A 21,638-nucleotide genomic window follows, 5' to 3' on the forward strand; every position below is an offset into this window, starting at 1 on the left:
ATGCTGGACATGCAAGATAAGTTGATAAACTCCTAATTCATTCTGAATGAAAGGGAATTTTTGAAGTTATTCTTTTAATTAAGTTTTGTCTTCCTTCTAAATCAAGCCATAATATGTTGTTAGTTCACTTAAAGCTGATCTAATATTATTGTTGATGTTTTAATATTTATTTGTTACAACTTTAAAGAGGTGCTACAGTCCCTTAGTAAATAACATATTAGTATCTACTGCTATTTTAGACAAGCTAAATTAGAATGACCAGAGATACCTGCAAATAGTGTTCCAAACATAAGCAAGAAATAACTCTACTGTAAATGTTGAATAAAATAGTGGTGAGAGAACATTAAGCGATACAGGTAATTAAATGAACCATTTTCTAGCCTTCTCTTCTATATATTTTAAAAAATCCTGTTAATATCTTTGGCAGGGGTCCTATGAACAACACAGTTCTTCTGGAGAAAATTAAAATGTGCATAGAGTCATTGCACAGAGAAAGGGATGTTTTGAACCAGTTGAAAACTCAGCAGGAAAATTTATCTCAGCATTTAACGTGCATGGATAAAGTGTTAACAGAAAGCCAGATGAGGCAACTGGAGCTATGGTGGCAACACATGGAGCAAGCAGTGCAAAAGAAACACGATCAAGTTGTGGCAGAAATCAATGAGTTTAACCTGCTTATGAGCAAAGCACAGGATATTCAGAGACTGATACAAGAGCAGTACTTACAAGGAGAGCCGAGTTCCTCAGCTGGAGGAAAAGCCAAATACYCTGTGCTTTGGACCACAGAGCTACAGGACATTAAGCATGGTCTTTTTCTATTAAAAAGGAGGATTGAACTGCAGATGAAAAGGATATGGAGTGAGCAAGAAAAGATAGCTTTGGAAAATTCCATACATGATTTGCAGAGCAAATTGGAAGCATTATGTGAGCATCAAACCCCTCAAGAGGATGTTAGGCTCCTTAGTCCTGCTGTCAAGAAAAATGAAATGACAAAGAGGCTGAAGGAGAATATTTCATGGGTCAAAGATTCACTGTCCTTCCTTGATCAGAAAGCAGCACTTTTCCCCAGTGAGGTTAAATCACAGATCAGAAGTTGTCAGCAGATGAGGACAGAAGTCCTAGGCAGAGAGACGGTGATTGCATCGCTGGATGAAGAGCTTCAACGCATCAGTCCCAGCTTAAAGCCAGAGGAGATCACTGACATGACTTTCCTCCTGCAAGCACTGCAGAATTCCTACAAGGCTCTCGTTTTAAAATCAGCTCAGAGATTGCAGCAGTTAGAGCTGCAGCTGGAGGAGAGGCAAAAGCTTATTGCAGAAGTAGAAAAAGTTCACAGTCAGCTGCGAGATGCTGAGACACTTGCCAGGCCTRCTGTGAACCAAAGCAGCACGTGGGCTGAATTAAGCCATCAGCAATCCACTTTGAAGGAAATTTTAAAAGAAACGCAGGAAATAGAAGGACTTGTCTCATCCCATTGTAAAGAGAGCCAGGCTACAGCTGGGGAACTGAGCTTATCTGAAAAATTATTTCTGATTGACCAGTTAAGAAGTTTGAAGAACAGAGCAAGGAAAACACAGAGGCAAATTCAGAGTAAGTGTCATGAAGTGGAAAAAAAGATAGCTATTTGCAGAGAATTATCAGAAAGAATAACTTCATTACAGCAAGGTCTTAATGATCTACAGTGTGATGAAATGAACCTGGGAAATGAATTATTAGATGTCAAGCAGGATGCTAAGGATAAATGCAAAGCACTTAAAGAAAAAGTGTTAGCTTTTCAGTCTGATCTCTCACAAACAATGAAGTATAAAGAAATATGTGAATGCATAGGTCTAAATTGGGACTCACTGCAGCTTGATCAATTGCAAACTCAGTTTTTAAAGATTAAAAAGAAAATTGAAAAGAAGATAATGCACTTTGATGATGTTCTTAGGGAATGTGATAAGCTTCAAGTATTGGTAAATGACATCCACACTATGACATCTCATACAAGAAGAGAAGCTAATATACTAAATGATAGCCCTAGTTCTTCTCCTGCTGTGAATCTTATATGTGCGCAGATTCTGCTTCATACAATTCAACAAATCATGAACTTAACCCAAGAAGTAGCAAATCAAATAAAAGAAAATGAAGTATTTGATACACAATTCAAAGAATTTAAGATGCAAGAAATCAAGAGCCTGGAAAAAGATACTGAGGGACTGAACCACTTTCTGCAAAACATGCTTTCTGGTCTCCAGTGTGTGAAGAAGGACGATATCCAGAGTGAAGCAGAACATATACTCAACACCATAAAGCATTTTCAATTAGAGCTCCAGAAACCACTTTTGGTAGACATGAAGATGATACAGTATGAAAAGATGCGATGGGAAGCAATTCAAAATATGGTGCCAGCAGTGTTTTCTGCTATTAAATTATTACTGGAAAAAGAGAAGAAAAATCAAGAAGAAAAATCTCTTACAGCTGATATAGAAGCAAAATTAGAGACACTGCAAGATCATGAAAAACAATTGAAGGCAGACATTGAAGCCCGTATTGTAAGTATCTTTAATAAAAGCAAGGCAAACCAAAACACCATGTATGTTTTTCCAAGATTTGGGTTGACAGCCATGTTTGTGTTCTCATGACTTACATCCTCTGCTTAGTCTAATAACTGAATTGGACCAGTGTCTTCTTTGCACTGATGGGTATGACTGGAAGCATTACAAGAAACTGTAGATGCAAAGAAATTTATTATGTTCAATTTGATTGTAATCATGGGGGATTAGTACTGGAAGAAAAGAGTAAAGAAAAGGAGAGAAAAGCTTGTGCTGAAATACTGGCTGCAGGGAAGGTTGGGAGCAGGTCACACTGTATTGTTCTTGGGACTTATTTTATATTTTCAGTAGTGACACTGATGTTAAAAAAGAAATCCCTGTTTGTAGTGTAAATAGAAATCATCTGGGAATGCTCAGTGTTTTCACCATCAGTTTTTCCTTGCCATCCTTYTCTCTGGAGTTTTTCAACAGAGGCAGTTCTCTTGTATTCAGTGTCCCTATGCTTGGGACAGCTAGCCCATGGACTGTAGCACGGGGGGTGCCTTGGCTGTGCTTCCTCACCTTCTCAGGTCGCTTCTGAGAGTGTTGGTCTCAAAGACAATCACGTGTCCAATTAGGAGAAGGCCATGGGACAATCAGAAGGTGCACAGCAGTTTTCCTCACTATTCCTTCTGTCTYTGTTTTTACCACTTCCAGAGTGAACTGAGTGAGGCCCATGAGACTGGAGAGCTTTATACCAAGGCTTTTCAGAGAGCTCTTGAACTCCTCAATGACTACGAAGCTAAAATTTGCTCTGCCACAGCAGAACCTGGTGGTTTAGAAGAGAGCCATGAAATCCCACACTGGAGACAAGAAGAGTTTGACTCTGCAAAGGCTGACATGGAAAATCTGTACTCCAAGCTGAAAAACATAGTGAAACCAGAAGATAAAATGCATCTCGAAAATACTTCTAGAGAACTGGCCAATAGAAATTCGACATTAAAGGAGAAGGCTCAAAGAAAGGAAGGTGATGAGCAGAGGTAGGTTTAAGAGATCTTGCTAGGTCGTGTTCCTCACTATAAGGAAGGTGATTGGTAATAAATGCAGTCTTGCTTCTGTTCTGACAGAATCTGGTAATTTAGTAGAAAGAACTGCAAGCAGTACTGTTATCCATAGGTAGTAGGGAGAGGTATAGTAAAGAAGGAAAAATACCAGTCAGTAAATGTATTGCTAACAGTTTACAATGCATTTTCTTTAAACATATTTTAGAAAGTACATCTGGTACTGGACTGAGTGTGGTAAGGGACTGGAATAAGAGGACATCCTTTTTCCACAATCTTTAGTTTACTGCTGGTGAAGCTCTAATGGGTGTCTTGTATGGCTCAGGAGTATCAAGACAAACAAGACATGGGCCCTAATCTCTTCCTTTCAGAAATGTGCACTTTTTAATTACTGGTCATCTAGTGCTTTTGATTTTACTGAACATAATCTTAAACCCTGTTTTTATACAGAAAGCATCATATGACTATAAAGAGTTTGGAAATAGAAAAAAGGTGATAATGTATAGAAATAATAATTTTCAATCCTACATCAGGATTTTCAATCCTAGATCAGTTATTGTAGGGACAAATAGAGTGTCTTCTGTAAACTGGGAGCTCATTTTGGGCATGTCGTAGGAGGACAGAGTTATAGATGCTAGGATCAAGACAACTCTTACAGCAACTCTGTGGCTTATGTATGAATGTACATACTTATATTTCTTTACCTCTGGCATTTTATACCTGAATGTCTAATATGTCTCAGGTAATGAAACTGAAATGCTAATAATAAATGCTATTCCAAAACAACTTGCAAAAAAATAGTAAGAACTACTTGTTTAGAAGTTTTTTTTTAAATTTTATTTCTGGTCAGCRTTATATTTGGAAAGAGAAGTAACCACAAGAAAATTTAATTTTAATTTAATTTTTGATCTATTAATTGTTCCCTTCAGGTATTTGGACAAGCACAAAAGCTACACAAAAACCAAAGATAAAGTGTGTGATGATCTAAACAAACTGGAGAAAAGGCTTACACAGTCTTTGACTCAAATCCCCGTGTCTTATAAGGAAGCTTTGGAACATTTRGAAGAAAGCAAGGTAAAGGGCTCTAAAGTTCTTTCAAAACACTTGCAAAACAATGAGGTAACTATGCTTATCAGTGTATGATATCAGAGTAGAAAGAAGTAAGTTCTTTATCCTCCATTTTCTTAGTATAAAAGCACAGGATTATTTATATACACATAAATATTCAGGATTATGACAGACCATGTAAAACAAATATATGTTTTTGCTGTGGAGAGCTAATGCTATCTGTGATTAAGATCCTGCATTTATGTACATTGCCCTCACTGCTTCTTTGCAGGACAAGGGCTGTTCATGTTTATAATCTTACTGTTTTCCCTGAGATGGGAGAATCAGAATTTCTTATTTCTCCTCTCAGGTCCAACTTCTTGCTTTCTCCCTATGCCTGCTATAAGGAATCTCTTTTTTTCCCATCTTTCTTAGAGTACTCATATTACAGACTCTTTGTGTTATGCATCTGTGACTSCAGCTGGTTTCTTTTCCCTTCCAAATAAGCAGAAGGAAGTAAAAGCAATATAGTTGTTTGTGCACACTGTTCCTCTATTTGTTTTGGTTGTTTTATTTACTCTGTTTTATCTGCACTTGTAGCCAATATAGAACTGCCTCATGAAAAATGTATTTAATCAGCTCAGTGGTGCAATTACCAGCTTAATGGAGGGTCCTAATCGTATCGCTGAATGCCTCATTAACATTTCTGATAGACCATCTTGCTTTATTAGCTTGTTTATTTATTTCTCCTTTAAGATTTTAGTCTCCAGCATTGACTCAGTTGAAGATGATCTTGTGAAGCTGAGGCAGGTCTCAAGAGAGCTGACCAGGTTGTGCAAGGGAAGTGACCAGGCACTGGGCAGGATTGTCACAACACTCTGGGAAAAGTGGCTGGGTTTGCTTGAGATGGCTAAAGGCCTGGAGATTAACTGTGAAGAACTAAAGCAGGAATGGAAATTCATCAGTGAAGAGGTAAGTTGTTCAGCAAATGGTGCAAGCATTGAGGAGTGTGATGGGAATGGGAATCTCAGCTAGTAAAAAGCCGTGTAAACTGCTGAGATGAGTCAGAACATCATTTCCCTCACGGTGATGGGCCAGTTAGCTCCAGCCAGTCTTGAATTTTGGGTCGAAAATCATGGAGACACATCGTATAAATCCTTAGAACCCAACGTGGCTCTGTCTTTGGAGATAGACTTGGTTAGAGCAAACTCAAAAGTTTGGGCACCCTTCAGAGGTTCAGGCTTCCTGGCTACACAGTTCCCAGTATTGGTCATGTGTGTGTGTAAATGAATAATATAATTTAAGGTGATGGAATAAAACCCACTTTATCTCATACTTCAACATGCTGTTTACTTAGCTGGAACGAGAAACGATAATTCTCGATAAGCTCCAGGAAGAACAGCCAGAAAGTCTTAAAGAGAAAGAAAAAGCCAGCAGAGAGGAACTGGTGGAACTGCTAGATTCTGTCAACTCATTTGAAGAGAACATCAACCGACAGCAACTCCTCTTGCTCTTACTTCTTCACCGAGTAAGAAACATCCTCAATGTGCCTGAAAATACTGACGTGGAGGCTACTCTTCCCACTTTGCATGAGATAAAGGCGATGCAAGACCGCTGTAAGAAGTAAGTGGTAGGAAATTTCACTCTGAAAGCCATTAAGTAACATTATTTATAAACTTGCCATTTAATTGGGTGTTGAAGAACGTTTGAAAGACATAATAGACTTGCAAAACTAGTGATTGATGGGTGATGCTAGTGGTGCTTGCTGGGTCACACCATTTTTCCAACCACCCTGTCTATTGACTATGATCAACATATTGAATATGATCAACAGGAGATGCTTTTTAGGGACAACTTGACCCACATCCCATTCTTTGTCGGCTGCAGTTTTTTGTTTGAATTTGAAAGGAATTGGAAGGGGTGATGGTGACTTGTGGAAGTCCCAAGGTTTTGTAAATTTAAATCAAAATTCATTTCTGGCTTGATTAGTTAAATAAGAATCCTATCTGATTTAGTCTACTAAGCGTTTCTTATTTAGCAGTATCTAAAGACTCATATTTCGAGAAACTGAGACAGTAAATGACAGAAATGCAGATTTATTTATTTATTTATACAGAAAAAAATACCAAAATACAAGCAAATGTGTTTCTGGATATACATTTAAAATATTAACATTTTCTTTGATTGCTTCTGATCCATGTAGAGTCTTAAAATTAATGAGTTTCCACTGCAAATCTCTTGTAGGTTGTATAAAAAGGCTCAAGACCATAAGGATTCTGTACAGTCTGAGATTCAAGAGCGGGACAAGATCAATGAAGAAATAAGTGCTGTGAAAAATTCATTAGAGAGCGCTGCATGTTTCTTAWCACAAGATGCTACCAAAAAGGCAGGACAACTGGAGGTTGGTAGAGGCTCTGTTGTTGTGTGGGATCTTTCTGAGCATATTTTCTTTTTCACTGGGGCTTGAACTCGAACCAGCTAAAATTAATGCCAAGATATATGTCTATCCATATAYGTATCAATTGAAAGAGGATGAGACTGGCATATGAGCTGCAGGATATGCTTGGCCCTGCCATGTCTTTGGTTGGAATCTACCTCGCTCTGCATCGGCCAGTTTGAAGCCACATGATATTTTTCAGATCACAAAGAGTCACAGCCAACTGCCTGGTTTTAGGCAGGACTGTCTAATATACCTCCCATGCGCCTTCTCCCTCTGCATACCTAGCAAGGGCAGCTCCACGTGGTCTCTATTTGATCTTCCACATCAGTGGTTTATCTTTTTGGGAAATCAAATTATGACCCAGACCAGTCTCTGCCAGCCTTAAACTTGCACCAAGCCCATCTTCTTTTAAAATCCTTCCATGWTTTCAGGATATTTTTGCCATCCTTCTTTTAATCCCTAACTTTATGAAATACTATTATTCTTAACAGCTCTTGAGTATGTTTGTTTAGTATTTTGCTTAGATCAGTTTCAATTTATTGGTATTAGATTTATATTATTTTAAATTTAAGTCTTGATTTAAATTTAAATTTTGTGTGATTGATGTATTCTTTTAATTATTGAACTTCATCATTTATTTACTCTACCCTGCTAGGACCTATTACAAATTTGGACTCCACTGTGCTGAGTCTTGAACAAAAAATAGTAGGCTTCCCCATCATGTAGTTTTGTTAGAAGGTGTATGCTGGAAGCTGGCAAAAGGCCGAGGACTTTGAAAGAAAATAGAAACTAAAGAATGTGGTGGCATAGATGAGTCTTTTTGTAAGAGTTATCACTAGAGAGAATTGCTAACTACAGATTTCAGAAGTTTCTGAGAGATATGAGCCAGCATTACTTGATGAAACCTTGTGGATTTAAAGGGCTACTTTTCCTCTAGAATTATGTCAAAGTGGAGCTGTTATTTTATGAGTTCTTTATATCCAGGAGGAACTGCTACCAGCACAGCTGCTTGGTGCCCGCTCTTTTTCATCCAAACTGTGATGCTTTGGTCAAACAGAAGATGGGGATTGGCCCCAAGGGCAAGTTTAGAGGTACTGTTGCTGACAGTAATCAGTGTAGGAAAATATCAGCAGCAATCCTTGCAAATGATTTGTTTGTCTTTTTATTTATGTGACTTAGTTTCAGTATGTCACAGCRTACATGTTCCTTTTGAAAAGAATCAACTCAAATTGAAAATTCCCCTGATTTTACTTAGCACAAATACCGTTAAGCCAAAACCCACAGGGCAATTACATCTCTCCTTCCAAAGAAAATCCAGTTTCTGTAAAATCTGTAGCATTATATTTGGAGCAATAAATTTCATTTAGCAAAAGAAAATACCAATTTTTGCCCTTCCCAGTGGCAAATTGAGGTAAGACAGTGAGTGAACTTCTAAATCACTGAATGATGATGTTACAAATGGAAAGGTGATGTCATCTAGTCCSTAGGAGAAACATGGAACAGTTTTGGTGGACAACTGATTTCCAGCTAAATAATTGTGAAATGAGAACATGCATTTATACACAAATGCAGGAACCAATTTGCAGTTTTGTGAAGGAATGTGTTGTTCTGGAGGCTTGCGTTGTGCCTGAGACTTTCAAATGCAAGTTGGGGAATCTGTAATAAATGTTGACCTCAGTCTTGGGCCATCTGACCACAGAAGCCTCCCCATGGGGGAATTAGGCATGAAGCTTTTTCATGCTTGTATTTTATTTTATTTTATTTTATTTTATTTTATTTTATTTTATTTTATTTTATTTTATTTTATTTTATTTTATTTTATTTTACCTCTTTTTTTTTTTCTCCTCATATTGGACCCGATTGCAATTGGATGACAGGAAATAAATCTATTTCAGACTTTTAGATATTTAATCTGTGCAAATATAGTTATTTGTCTGAGGGAAAATGTGGAAAAAAAAAGATCTCTCAGTGGAGATTAAGAATTACAGGGTTACTATTCCTGATTTTCAAAGAAGAGGATGTTAGATTTCATGTCTTTCAGGGCCTGTCACGAGCTTTASATCACTTTCCCTAATAACTTGACTAACATTTGAGGTTCTCAAACAGCTGAACATTAAGGGAACCATAAACAAGCCGGAGTTTCCAACATGAAACTCTAGAAAGCCTTCAGAACAAATGAATTTCTTCATTCTTGCTCTCTAAGAGGACTTAGATCAGATTTTGTTTCCAGGCCACAGGCTGCACACAGTTGTTCAGGTTTCTTTTATCTCATAAAAGCTGCATTCTTCACACAGAACTGGAAACTACTGTTTYGAAGGGAGCCTGCTGCGCCGCTCGGCCTAACTGCCTGAAAGCAGACACTCCAACTTGAAACCTGTTGCTTTTTGTGCCTTTTGTATTGTTTACAATAATGAAGGATTCAACACAGTCTATTAAACGTCTTTCAAAAGAAAAATGCACTTTGGGTAAAAGAGGCAGCATAAAGGTTAACATTTAATCACAGAAGCTCTTCCTATGATTACATTGTTAAACCTGTCAGTAAACATCAGTGCATCAGTTGTTTGGACATGGAGTAGTATCAAGTTTAATTAATTCTCACAGATTGAAAAGCATCATTKGATTAAGTACGAGCGAGTATTTCTCAAGGTTAATGCTTGTGCAGAGGTAGCCAAATGAATGCCTGCTTAAAATCATAATTATGTAGGAAATATAAAACACTAAATATCTATATATGAGTATTTGTGTGCATTTGTTTGTATATATATATATATATAGGTAAATGTAAACACAAATGCATAGACACTCCATAAAATTTGAGTAAAACTGACAATTTTTTCCTTAATCTTAAAGGAGATTCAGAATCTGATTGGCAAAGAGACTCAAACTCTTCAGGGTATTATGGAGAAACTCCGGATCAAGTATTCCGAAATGTACACACTAGTGCCTGCCGAGATTGAAATGCACCTAGAGGACTGCAAGAAAGCATTACAAGACCTGGAAGACAAGGTAACTGCAGTTTTCATATTTACTTTTTTTWWWWAAATGTATAAGTATAACAATATTTGCTATTATTACTACAAATTTCAACTTGAAACATTGGTTTGTTATTTTTGACTTTGAATTGGTTTATTATTCCCCTCTTGAGGAAAAAATATGAGCGAGGAAGAGTTCCCTATGCTAACTCCTCTTAGAATAATCTTACACTGAACTGTCTGGACGTAAAAGAATTCTTTACATTACAAAAGGACATAGGAGAGCCACTACCAATAAAAAGCACATAGGGTCTTGGGTATGCTGTGGATGCCATTTCATTACCCTGGCTGTTTCTTAAACTGAACTTGAAGCCAAAATGGATTGAAAAGTTTATGTTGCTTAATGGAGAAGGGATTTTTTTTCAGAAGTAAGTTAAAAGAGGATTTCAAAACCATTTTTTTAAATCTGACTTGCTAATATTGTAGAGTATTGTGACTAACGTTGTTCTTTATACTCCCCTTGGGACACAGTTGTGTTCCTTCAGCATCAATCAGGAAGTTTCAATAGCTGCATAACGTTGCCTCGGTTTTTTGCACTGCCATCTATGTAAAAGGAGCATAGCCACTTAATTCCTAAAAGAATTTAGGTAGTTATAATTGTCATCGTTATTTTCGTTATTTATGTTATTTTAAATACTTTTTTTTTTTTAGTTCTTCCCTTTCAAATATAATCATATTTATTTCTAATTTTAAGGACAACTAATTTGGTAAAACTTGAAAAGTGAATAAAATTTTAAGCCTGGTTACTTATTAGTACCTATCAGATTATTCRTTGATTTTATGTTACATTCAGTATTTAGAGACATATTCATTACAACAAATTGGTTTTAATTAGGTTAACTTTCTAGTTTTTGTTTGAAAAAGGGAGCTGYCTTTTCAAAAGTAATAATTGGGCAGGAGAGAGAAGGGCATGAGAAGTAAAACAGTAATGATTTCGAGGTGGTATTTTGTCTACTCTTTGTCACCAAAAAAAAAAAAAAAAAAGATTATCCCAATGCATACATTAAATTTTAGAGCAGAATTAGTCCTGGAATCTAGATAGACTTTCACTTTTCACATTAGGTAGTGGAAAACAGTAGTAACTATCTTGCATTTTACTTTTTGTATGTGTAAATGAAACAATGTGTATTTATATATATATATATATATATTAAAAAAAATACACAAGCACACACATGTATAGATATAAATCCTAATAGAACTGGAATTTGACTTAGTTACATACTAATAAATAGCAGTCTGAATTGAATTTTAATTATTTTAACAGCATCAAGTCTTCATTTCAATACACTCCCCAAAGAATCAACATAAATTGTGTTTTTGATACCGTGCATTTTATATGATAAATACGATAGATTTATCCCAGTAAGGAGTCCTAAAAGTAAACCTCCCTACTGATGACCAAAGCATCCACAGATCCAGTGTTTTATTTAATGCAAGCAGTGAAGTCTGTGCTTGGTCTGCTTTTTTAGTTCCAGATGTGTCTCATCTTTTTTTCATGATTTTTTTCCATTGTTTTGGAACCAAAAAATGAAACAGTCATTAATTTTTCATGGTCTGTATACTCTACAATAATGCATAGCTCAGTTCTGTGCTTAGGCTGTTACTCACCTTGGGCACATCTGCAAGTTTTTCTCTAGCTACACAGAAAACCAGGCCCTGCACTGTTGCAGTTTTTCATTTCCGATAAGTTTTTCCATAATTTGTGGAAGAAACAGCTATCAGCTGAGATATAATGATCCATTCTACTCTTTTTGAAGCAGGAATCTAGATGTCACCCTGTCTGTGGAGCAGCTTCAGTGGCCTCTCCTGCAGATCAGGGAAAGGCCAGCTGAAGCATTCAGCAGGCTACAGGGTTATTGCTTCTTTCTTTGTAAATTGCCTTTTTTGACCAGTCATTTTAAGTGAAAGGAAATAACTGAATGACATGTGAGTGTTTTTCCTGTTAACACATCTCCCAGCAAACATAATTCCTTTCCTGTGTATTTCAAGAAACTTGTCAAGAAAAGATGTAAGAAGAATTCTATTGGTTTTGGTAAGGTGGTGAGAAGAAASGAACAAGCTGATCTTTGTCATCTCCACTTTCATTTTTCTCTTTACTGTGATAGGTTAGCACTGAAATCTTGCAGAGCTCTCCTCAGTATGTGCTGACAAGAAAAGCAGAGGCTATTAACAGTGGCCTTCAAGCTATTGAAAAGATGTTGCAACAGAAGAGTGAAAATGTTGCAAAAGCCAAAGAAATTCAGAAGGTAATGTTGCCAAAATTCCTTTGTGGGTCTTAAAATATTTTGGTTATTTTTACAGAGCCTGGTTTAATAGGAGCTTAAAAGGGGCTCCATTGATTTTATCTTAAAATGAAAAGTACAAGCAAACTTTTATGTGGTAAATATAATGTGGCTTCCTCCTCACAAAAAAAGTATTTTTTTTTTTTCGGCTTTGGGGGCTACGAATCGCCTGCAAATGTAGGATGTTCTGTTCTTTTGGTTCAGTTCAGAGTTCTTTGCAGTTCCACATGTTCCCCATGAAGAGCAAATAAGTGTACTGTTACCTTTGAGCCTGACTTTGTGTTCCATTTCCACTGTCCCCGCATGCAGCAAATCTGGGATATGTTGGACCTTTGGCACTACAAACTCAACGAGCTGGACGCAGAAGTGCACGATATAGTGGAACAGGATTCCTGCCACGCACAGGAGCTCATGGATATCTTAGTGGCCCCCCTGCAGCAGTACCAACAGGTCTCACAACTTGCTGAGCGCAGAACTGCCATTGTAAACAAGGTAGGTGCAAACCCAAAAGCAATGAGTGAGACCCAAAAAAAAAAAAAAAAAGTGTTGAAATAATCCTTTGTGTAAAACAACAGCAAGAGCTCTCAGATGAATCAAGAGTTAAAAGCCTCTCCATGCTCATTGGCTTCCTGTCGCTAAAAATTGCTGGAGGGGCAATAATTGCCTGAGGCTGCCAGGCTGAAGACCCAGCTCTGCATTGTGGCTGACGTGGATTAGTTTGATAGTTTGAGTTCATGCCTATGGACCGGTGAKGAGATGGTTCTCAATGGCTCTGCTCATATGTTACCCACTTAAATACCGTTGTCACAAAAGCCACACTAATATCCCCATGAAATGTAAGCTTATAAAAAACAAAATTGTCCTTAATTAGGAGAGCTGGCCTTAAATTATGAAAATGCTGCAAAGATTATAATTATACATCTTTACCATGCTAATTTAATTGTTCTTCATGAAAAGACATACAAGTGTCTTTTAATCTTACCCAGACATGTGTTTATCCTACACAGTGAATAGAAATGTTTTTTGTGCTTTTTAATAATAAATAAAAAATGTCATTCTGTAGGCTGCCAACAAGATGGAGGAATATGATGAACTCTTGAAGAGTATGGAAGTTTGGATAGAAAACACCAATTGCTTGCTAAGAACAGATGCTCAAAATGATTCTGCAAAAAGTCTTAGCAGACACGCAGATGCCCTTCAAGTAAGTGTTAATGCAGATCTGCAGTCTTGTTAGAACTGCTTGCTCTATATAGACATAGTTTTGCATTCATAAGCCTTATTGGCRTAAATAATTTACTATTTTCAGTAAATTCTCTAAGTGGAAAAAATGAAAGTTGACATGCATGAAATAACAGGCAGACATGTCTTTATAAAATGTCCAGTACAAGAAAGACATAGACTTACTGGAGTGAGTCCAGGAAAGGGCCACAAAGATGATTAGGGGCCTGGAGCAGCTGTCRCATGAGTAAAAGTTGAGGGAGCTCTTACTGTGCAGCTTGGAGAAGGGATCCCTCAGGAGGGATCTTTCCTGTATGTAAATACCTGATGAGGATGAGTATAGAAAATGGGGCCAGACTTTTCTCAGTGGTTCCCAGTGGCAGGATGAGAGGCAACAGACACAAATTGAAGCACAGGAAATTCAGTCTGAACACTTTTTTCCTGCCAGGATGGTTGGATACTGGAATAGGTTTCCCACAGACATTAYAGAGTCRCCATCCTTGGAGATACTCAAACCCCAGCTGGACATGGTCCTGAGCAAGCTGTAGCTCAACTGTAGCTGACTCTGCTTGAGCAGCTTGAACTTCTCTTTCAAGTTTCTCTTGAAAGAGAAACCATTCTCTTTCAGAGTTGGATATATCTGTCTTGTGAAAGTGATGACCTTTAGTATATCTATCTTCCAAAAACAGGAGATTGCCTTCTTTTACCCTGCTCTATGGCTATAATCATCTTTTACTGCTGAAGTATATACAGTTCTTTCTGTATCATATAAGGTGATCCAAAATTGTTAAAGCAGTCTTTTGATGTCTGTGTACTAAAKGGATACTTTGAAGTGAATTGCGGTTTGGAAGACAGTTCTCTTTGTATCTTGAAGGAAATTCTAATAGATAATTTCAAGAAGCAAATGTTTGTAATATTAGAGAGAATTGTGGCCAAACTGGTGCCAAGATGATTTCTGGCAATTTTATATTTGACCCATGCTCTTTTTGCAAGACTGTTTCTTAGCTTAGGCTAGTTGGTGGTCTGGAAATAGGGGGKTTTTTTTGTATGTTAAAAATAATTAGGTTCCTTTTCTGAGATACAAGAAGTAGCTGACTGCCATAGATGGGCTGATATGTTACACATCCCATCGCCATGATATGGATACTGTGATTACCAAAATCTGACTATCTGCTTGACAAAGCATAAGCCCTTCCACACTTGGAGCACTCTCTATAATCTGGGTTGGAAARCTAATGGATTTGAAAATGCATCCTCAAGGTATGCAGTCAGTGCTTTCCATCATATGCTGCAGACACAAGTGGATTGCATACTCTACTTGCAACCCTCATTGTTCTGCATGAAGACATTCACTGTAATTAAATCCATTAATGCTTCTAGTTTGTTACAGGAGACAGGAAAAATCTGCTCATCATGCACAGTTGGTCAGATATTTTCTGGAGCCCTTTGTTTCTAGGACTGTTTGTTTCTCTGGCTGTTGCATAGGAGCTGGGGAGGTGTCTTCTCCAGTATCTCATCTTTTCTATTATTTTGGGGAGTGGTAGTAGGATCTCTGTGTTAGTTTGAAACTCTTCTCTGCCTACTTCCTGACAGGCTTCTGTAAACACATTTTGTCTAATCACTTCCATGTAATCATATGTGCTTTAAAATCATGACATCAGTTTCAGATTTCAGCCTGCAACACTCAATAGCTCAGACCCTGAAGGAGAGAAGTGTTTAGTCCGAACTAATCTTTTGGAGAAATACATACTGGTAAATGACATACATGGAAAGAAACCCGATCCCTTCTGGTCTTAACCTTTCTGAAACTCTTAAAGGTCTCCAGTGATAGAGACAAACTAACTCTTATTTTTCTCTCCAGATGGCTTTGGAAGACTCAGAACAAAAGCAAAATCTTCTGCACAGTGTCCACTCAGAACTGGAGGAGTTAACACCAGTCTTTGAAACAGAAAGTGTAATGCAACAGCTCAGTGAAGTAGACGGTCATATAACAACTCTACAACATGAGATTGTAGAGGTCCTTCCACAGATCCAGCATGTGGCTGATGTAAGTTGGGCTCATTTTGATAGCACCTTTTATCAAAGCTTCATCAGATGTTATAAAATACAGCTTATATTGCCTGCAGAGAGCAAAGGCATTCTGATTTTGGTAGACTTTCCAAGTGGATAAATTTAGTGTTTGAAAACAAAGCAGCAGAAGGTTTCAGGTATCTCATTAAGCTGTGAAGTTCAAGAGTATTGATGAAATCTTTGTTTAGGAGGAGAAATACAGGGCTTGTTGACAGCAGAGCAAAAGAACTTAATCTGCTGAAGGGCAGGGCTGCTCATCATAGCCACCTAGAACGGGCTGATAGAAACTCTGTGAAGTTCAACACATATGAAGCAAATCCGAAGCCCTGCTCCTGGGAGAGAACATGCCCAAATATCAGTATAGGCTGAGGGGCCAACTGGCTGGGAAGCAGCTTTGCTGCAAAGGCCTAGGGGTCCTAGCAGACAGGAATTGCCCCAACATCATGGTCCTAATGGACATAAATTGATCCAGCAGCAAGGAAGGCCTACAGCATGAGCATGAATGTAGCTAGGGCTCACAGGAAAATGGTCCTGCTCTTCTGTTTGGCACTTTTGAGATGAAATCTGAGTGTCATGCCCAGTTTTGAGTTTTCCAGCAGAAAAAATACCTGGTCATACCAGTGTGAGTCTATTGCAAGTCCAGTGGATGGACAGTGATTGTACAAGGAGAGGCTGGGAGACCTGGGGCTGCTCAGTGAAGGCTGAAAGTGGATTTTGCTGCTATTTGCTACTACCTAGGGGGAGATTATGGACAGAGCTAGAGGTGTGCAGCAAAAGGATGTGCACTCTTAGAGGTGTGCAGCGAAAGGATGAGGAGTAACAGACACAAAATCGAACAAGGGAAATTCCAACTAGAGACTAAGGTTTTTGTAGTGAGAGTGGTTAAATACTGGATCAGAGACCCAAAGAGGGCATGAAATCCCAAACCCCAAAGGGATGAGGTCCCAACCAACTTGCTGTAAAGGGGGAGAGAGACCTTCCRAGGTCCCTTCCACCCTAAATTACTCTGTGACTCTGTGTCTTCATGGGAGTTCACCAGCTGCAGTGATGTGGATTCTTTTTCCTTCTGAAATAAGACTTTCCATATAGTAAGCTGAAGCAATGTAATCAGACAAGTTTTACTCTGCTCATTGGAGTAATGTTATATAACCACTGTTAATTTATAATGTGATTTTTCAAAGGTGTATTAATTCAGTATTCAGTATTTAAAGCAGACCAACTGATCACAGGTACTTAATTCCTCTAGTAGTTAATGACAATGCATAATTAGTGACTAACTTCTGGATGTTAGCACCTAATAAAATGTGCTGCTTTTTCAGTATTTCTCAGTATTCGTTGTTAAGTTTYACTCAAAGAACACTTTTAGGCAAACCATGTTCTCAAATGCAAACTGATTCGTTTTTGGAAGGAGTTTCTAAACTGTGCTCTCCRTAAATCTTCTCTCATCCCCAAATCTAGGAATTAGATGCCATTGAATCTGATGTGAAAGTGCTTGAAAAGGATATTACCAAAATGAAGACACTTCTGTCATCGGAAGATTTGCTAGAATATTCTCCTAAAGACCATCTTAAACATGGACAGGTCTGTGAAAACTCCTTYATAAACTTTTTTCTTCTCACGTGGTATGTATAAATTGCCAGCTTTCACAATAATAATGCTGTTCTGTGACTTCAGACTACCGTGAATGAGTTTGTAACTGGTACACATGCAAATCCTAAGATGGGAAGTAGAAACTTYGGGGTGATTCCTTTCAGAGGCACAAGCCTGGTGTTTGAGGACRTACCCACAGATAAATTGAGACAGGCATGTGGTGGTCCTCCCTCTGCAATGACCTTCCTGTCCGAATATATTACATAAAATCACATTTCAGACATTCATATTGAAGAGTTCCATCCCTGCCATATTTGTCTCCAGTTTTTAATAGTTCTTGGCCTGATTTTTCAGAGACATTTGCTCCACACTCCTCCACTGAACAGCAATCCACAGGTAATCAGAAAGTCTGAATATCAGGTCCTACATTTACAAAAATTAAGGCGAGGTTTAGCAGATGCTACTGGAAATGTAGGCTGCAATGAGTAATGACAATGTCACTTCACACATGCAGAGACTTTGCTGCAAAGATGTCTTGGCCACATGGTTTTCCCTTCTCTGCTTGAGTGCAATAAAGCAGATCTTAATGGCATCYTTTCTTTTATACCACCTGCAGTCCACATTGTTAAGTGGATGGAAATGCAAAAGGCATTGGTTGGGTTTCAAGGGAGACCTAAAAACATTATCATACTTTTCATAGCTTTGTTATTGGATGAGCAATTTTATAACGGCTGCATTATATAGTAARAAATAAAGAAGAAATATGTGTTCTGGAAAATAATGCTTGTCCACTGCCTTATTTTAAATTAAAGACAGGATAGTATGCAAAAAAGTCCTGATGCAGACTGCTTTTGAACAAGAGAATAAGCATCTCTCTTCTAGTAGCAGCCATATAAGTGAAACTTTCCTGAAAGCGAATCTGACAAAAACATTAATAATGAAAAGATGTTTTGTTTTTTTTCTCTAAAGATTTTTTTTTAAGTTCCCAATTGAATTTGGTCTCAATGAGATTTCCAAGTTGGTGTTGCCATTCTGCCTTTGCTAATGGAATCACTCAGTCTTCCACAAAATATGCGTAGTAGTATGAAATAGTGCAGGTTTCTGTTCACCCAGAGCAGATCCAGGTGTTTTTAAACTGTGTATCCACTTGATGTRCAGCGATGTGAAACACTGTCTATGTCAGGAAAACTCTGAGGTTTCTTCTGCCTTCCACCCTAGTTCACTCACCGTCTTCCCAGCTGGACTGATGGAACTGTCTCAAGGTCCTTCAGAATGGTTTAATTTTAACCCAGATGGTTTCATGACTGGCTTGCAGCACAGAGCCGAAGCCTCAATTGTCTAGAGTGACATCAGAGGAGAGGGATAAGTTTTTCAGCTGTCTTTCGTGCCAAACATTCAAGACTTTGAAATAACATGTGTGGTAAAAGTAGCACTCTGGATACATCCCTCTTTCATCACAGTACAAACTGTGTCTTTGTATATATAGGCAGAAAAAGCAGAACTRTAAATATAAACCACTGTTTAAACTTAGTTGGGCAGGCTCAGTGATTTTTGTTCCAATTATTGTAATTTGTTCCAAAATCAAAATACTCTTCCATCTTAACTAGGAAACTCATTTAAGAGAATCTTCCACATCAAGACAGTGTTATACATTTTCAGTGGTTTTTCCAACTCAATATCACATCCATCATCTATCCTTTATCCTAACAGGTTATACTTGACCATGTTGGGCCCATGCAGAAGACCATTGCTCATATACAGTCATATGAAGAATCACTTCAACTGCCAGGGGTGAAATTCCAACCTTTTCCAGTTTTCCAAAGGGCAAGACAACTTTTGAAAGAATTGAAAAAATTAGAAAAAATCACTAAGGAGCAGAATGAGCTACTGGAGGTAATTGATTTGCATTTATTGATTTAAGAATTTTTTTCTTTAAACTCTTAGTTTAAAGTCACTTTTAATCTTAATCACTTTTAGTTTGCAGTCATCTTGATGACTAGACAGTGTTGTCTTTACAAGAATGTATCTGGTATGTCTTCTATGTCTGATTTTTTTCCTTTTTTTTTTCCCATGTAATTTGGCACTAGAACAAAGTGTGCTAGATAATCTTGCAGTTTATTTTATTTTATTTTATTTTATTTTATTTTATTTTATTTTATTTTATTTTATTTTATTTTATTTTATTTTATTTTATTTTATTTTATTTTATTTTTTAGTTTAAATACAGTGGACACCAGCTTCTATTTTGGCACCTTGTGACATCTTTGTAGTGTTCTAAGAGAACTATAGTTGCAAGTGTCTTATGACTCATGTTCCCACCACTCATGATTTAAGTCCGGTGTCATTTGCAGGTGCTCATGTCAGCAACTTGTCAGTCCTTAAATTTACCTAGAAGTTCTTTGTTGTCAGCACTTACTTGTATACTGATGACAATGGCGATCTTGAAATGCAGCCAGCCCAAAGCCTTTTCCTAAAGCTGACCTCTTCAAATCACTGAGCCAAGAAAGTGGCTTTAATTCAGCTTAATTCAAGCACACTGTCAGGCAGAAGTAGCTGTGTTGGCTCCAAACCTGAACGAACATCTCTGCCCTGCTGCACTGAGCTACGTGCTTGTAACCAGGTTGAGGGATGGGGAATATCTGCACCACGCTCCGTTGCCCTATGGAGATATCTTTGGAGGAAGTCTGGAGTTCAGCTGTGCGTGTCCCCACGTCAGCAGAGTTATGGGAATGGTCGTGTGACCCGTCCCTTTCTCAGCAGGGTGATAGCAACACCTAGCAAAAATGCCACGGCCTTTTGGTGGCATTTTCCAAAACTGCATTAGCAAAATGTATTGTGTTGGAGTGGAACATGTAGGCTCTGATGTTTTAGAGACCAGGCAGACCCAAGTGGCAGCTAAAACATGAATCTCCATCTTCGATTTTCATTTTGTGCAATTAAGAGCACCACAAACAAAACTCAGATGCCCATGACTAATGCTTGCTTGCACTTGGAAAGAAGCAATGACTGTATGTAGTCTGTATGATCCATAGGATCTTTTTATAGTCTGTACAGTCTCTTAAGTCTGAAAAGCAGAGATAGTAAAACATACCTGATTCAGACAAGAAGATAACAGCCTAAATATGCACAAATTTACAAAGCAGTTCTAACTCTTTAGGAAAAGGGTGCTTTGCAAGTACAAAGTATTATCATGAGACTTCTGATTCTTGTGGGGCTTTAGGTCTAGCTTTTTACTCCTTTTGGAACAGCCATAACCTTTTTTTGCTCAGCATTTACCTTTATCCTGTAGGCATCCAACAATCTGTAGCTGAGATTTCTTTGTGAGAAAACAGATTGGAAAAATTATGCTTCTTGGCAGCTTGAACATCAAACTGTGCAAGAAAGACTTTCCAATCCTGTTGAGTGGGTTGAAAGCAACAGCATTACAATGCAAATCTCTCCCCAGCTAAGATATTACAAAGGATAGAGCTATTAAAGGATGGCATTATTAGCATTACATTAGGATTTGAGTAAGTATTCTGAGAGAAAACCAAACTGGAGGCAAGCTACCTTAAAATTATATACATTTTTTTTCTAGGCAATAGTTTTAAAATTTTAGCATTTGGATGTCTCTGCATGTGCTTTACTCTCTGTGATGCAATGGGATATGGAAATAGTAACTTTTACCTATCACACTACAAKCTCTTTATAGAAAAGATTCACCTGTAAGAGAAGCAAAAACCATATTAGGTACAATGCAACTGTAAAGGCCTCGGGGCAGGATTTCAGCTGACTTATGTTTTGGCTGAATGTTGCCCTTTGTGTTTTATTACGGTCTGTCAAGCACCACACCTATTGCTGCTTAAATAATGTTATCAGGAAGAGGAGCTGGAAGTCACAGCTGCTCCTGCCAGTTTTCTGTGCTGGAGAGTGGCAGTATTTGCATATTTGATGATTTACTGGGCTTATGTTCCAGAAAGCCTTTTTGCAACAAAGGCAGTGCCTGCCTGCTCACSCTACAGACAAGTGGATCATTTTCCACGCAATAGGGAAAATAAATAATAAAAATTAAACGTGAAATAACTTAGAGAGAAGCTTTGTGTCTAGGTAGYGATTCAGTCCCATAAATATGGCATAATTTGCATTTTTTTAGGAAAGGGTTAAAATTATTTATTTATTGGAAGGCAAGGAATGGATGGACGCAGGGTGGTATGAGTACATGCGTGCACTAAATATATGTATATATATTTGTATAGTCATGCAGCTGTATTCACATATTGGCCGGCTGTGAGGRAGCAAATTGGAGTCCACATACAGGATGCTCATGTTTTCCAATTACTCAAGGAAACTAGAGTAACTATGCATCTCAGCTGTGACCAAACTGTTAATATGGCCCTGTATCT

At 37.8% G+C, this 21,638-nt stretch overlaps 1 protein-coding gene across 3 annotated transcripts in view; it reads left to right on the forward strand.

Moving 5' to 3' along the window:
- The window catches only part of SYNE2 (spectrin repeat containing nuclear envelope protein 2), a 145,015-nt gene that overhangs the window by 51,855 nt on the left and 71,522 nt on the right, over positions 1 to 21,638 (forward strand). For all 3 annotated transcript variants that reach the window (XM_026053733.1, XM_026053731.1, XM_026053732.1), the window contains 13 exons: positions 428 to 2,534; positions 3,231 to 3,553; positions 4,504 to 4,648; positions 5,378 to 5,593; positions 5,979 to 6,244; positions 6,866 to 7,022; positions 9,912 to 10,067; positions 12,202 to 12,342; positions 12,688 to 12,870; positions 13,442 to 13,579; positions 15,458 to 15,643; positions 17,125 to 17,247; positions 18,967 to 19,149. In XM_026053733.1, the coding sequence (XP_025909518.1) occupies positions 428 to 2,534; positions 3,231 to 3,553; positions 4,504 to 4,648; positions 5,378 to 5,593; positions 5,979 to 6,244; positions 6,866 to 7,022; positions 9,912 to 10,067; positions 12,202 to 12,342; positions 12,688 to 12,870; positions 13,442 to 13,579; positions 15,458 to 15,643; positions 17,125 to 17,247; positions 18,967 to 19,149 (4,324 nt within the window). The remainder of the gene's footprint in view (positions 1 to 427; positions 2,535 to 3,230; positions 3,554 to 4,503; positions 4,649 to 5,377; positions 5,594 to 5,978; positions 6,245 to 6,865; positions 7,023 to 9,911; positions 10,068 to 12,201; positions 12,343 to 12,687; positions 12,871 to 13,441; positions 13,580 to 15,457; positions 15,644 to 17,124; positions 17,248 to 18,966; positions 19,150 to 21,638) is intronic.

This window comes from Nothoprocta perdicaria, unplaced genomic scaffold (genome assembly GCF_003342845.1).
Source record: "Nothoprocta perdicaria isolate Ctin4 unplaced genomic scaffold, notPer1 scaffold_118, whole genome shotgun sequence".
NCBI lineage: Eukaryota > Metazoa > Chordata > Aves > Tinamiformes > Tinamidae > Nothoprocta > Nothoprocta perdicaria.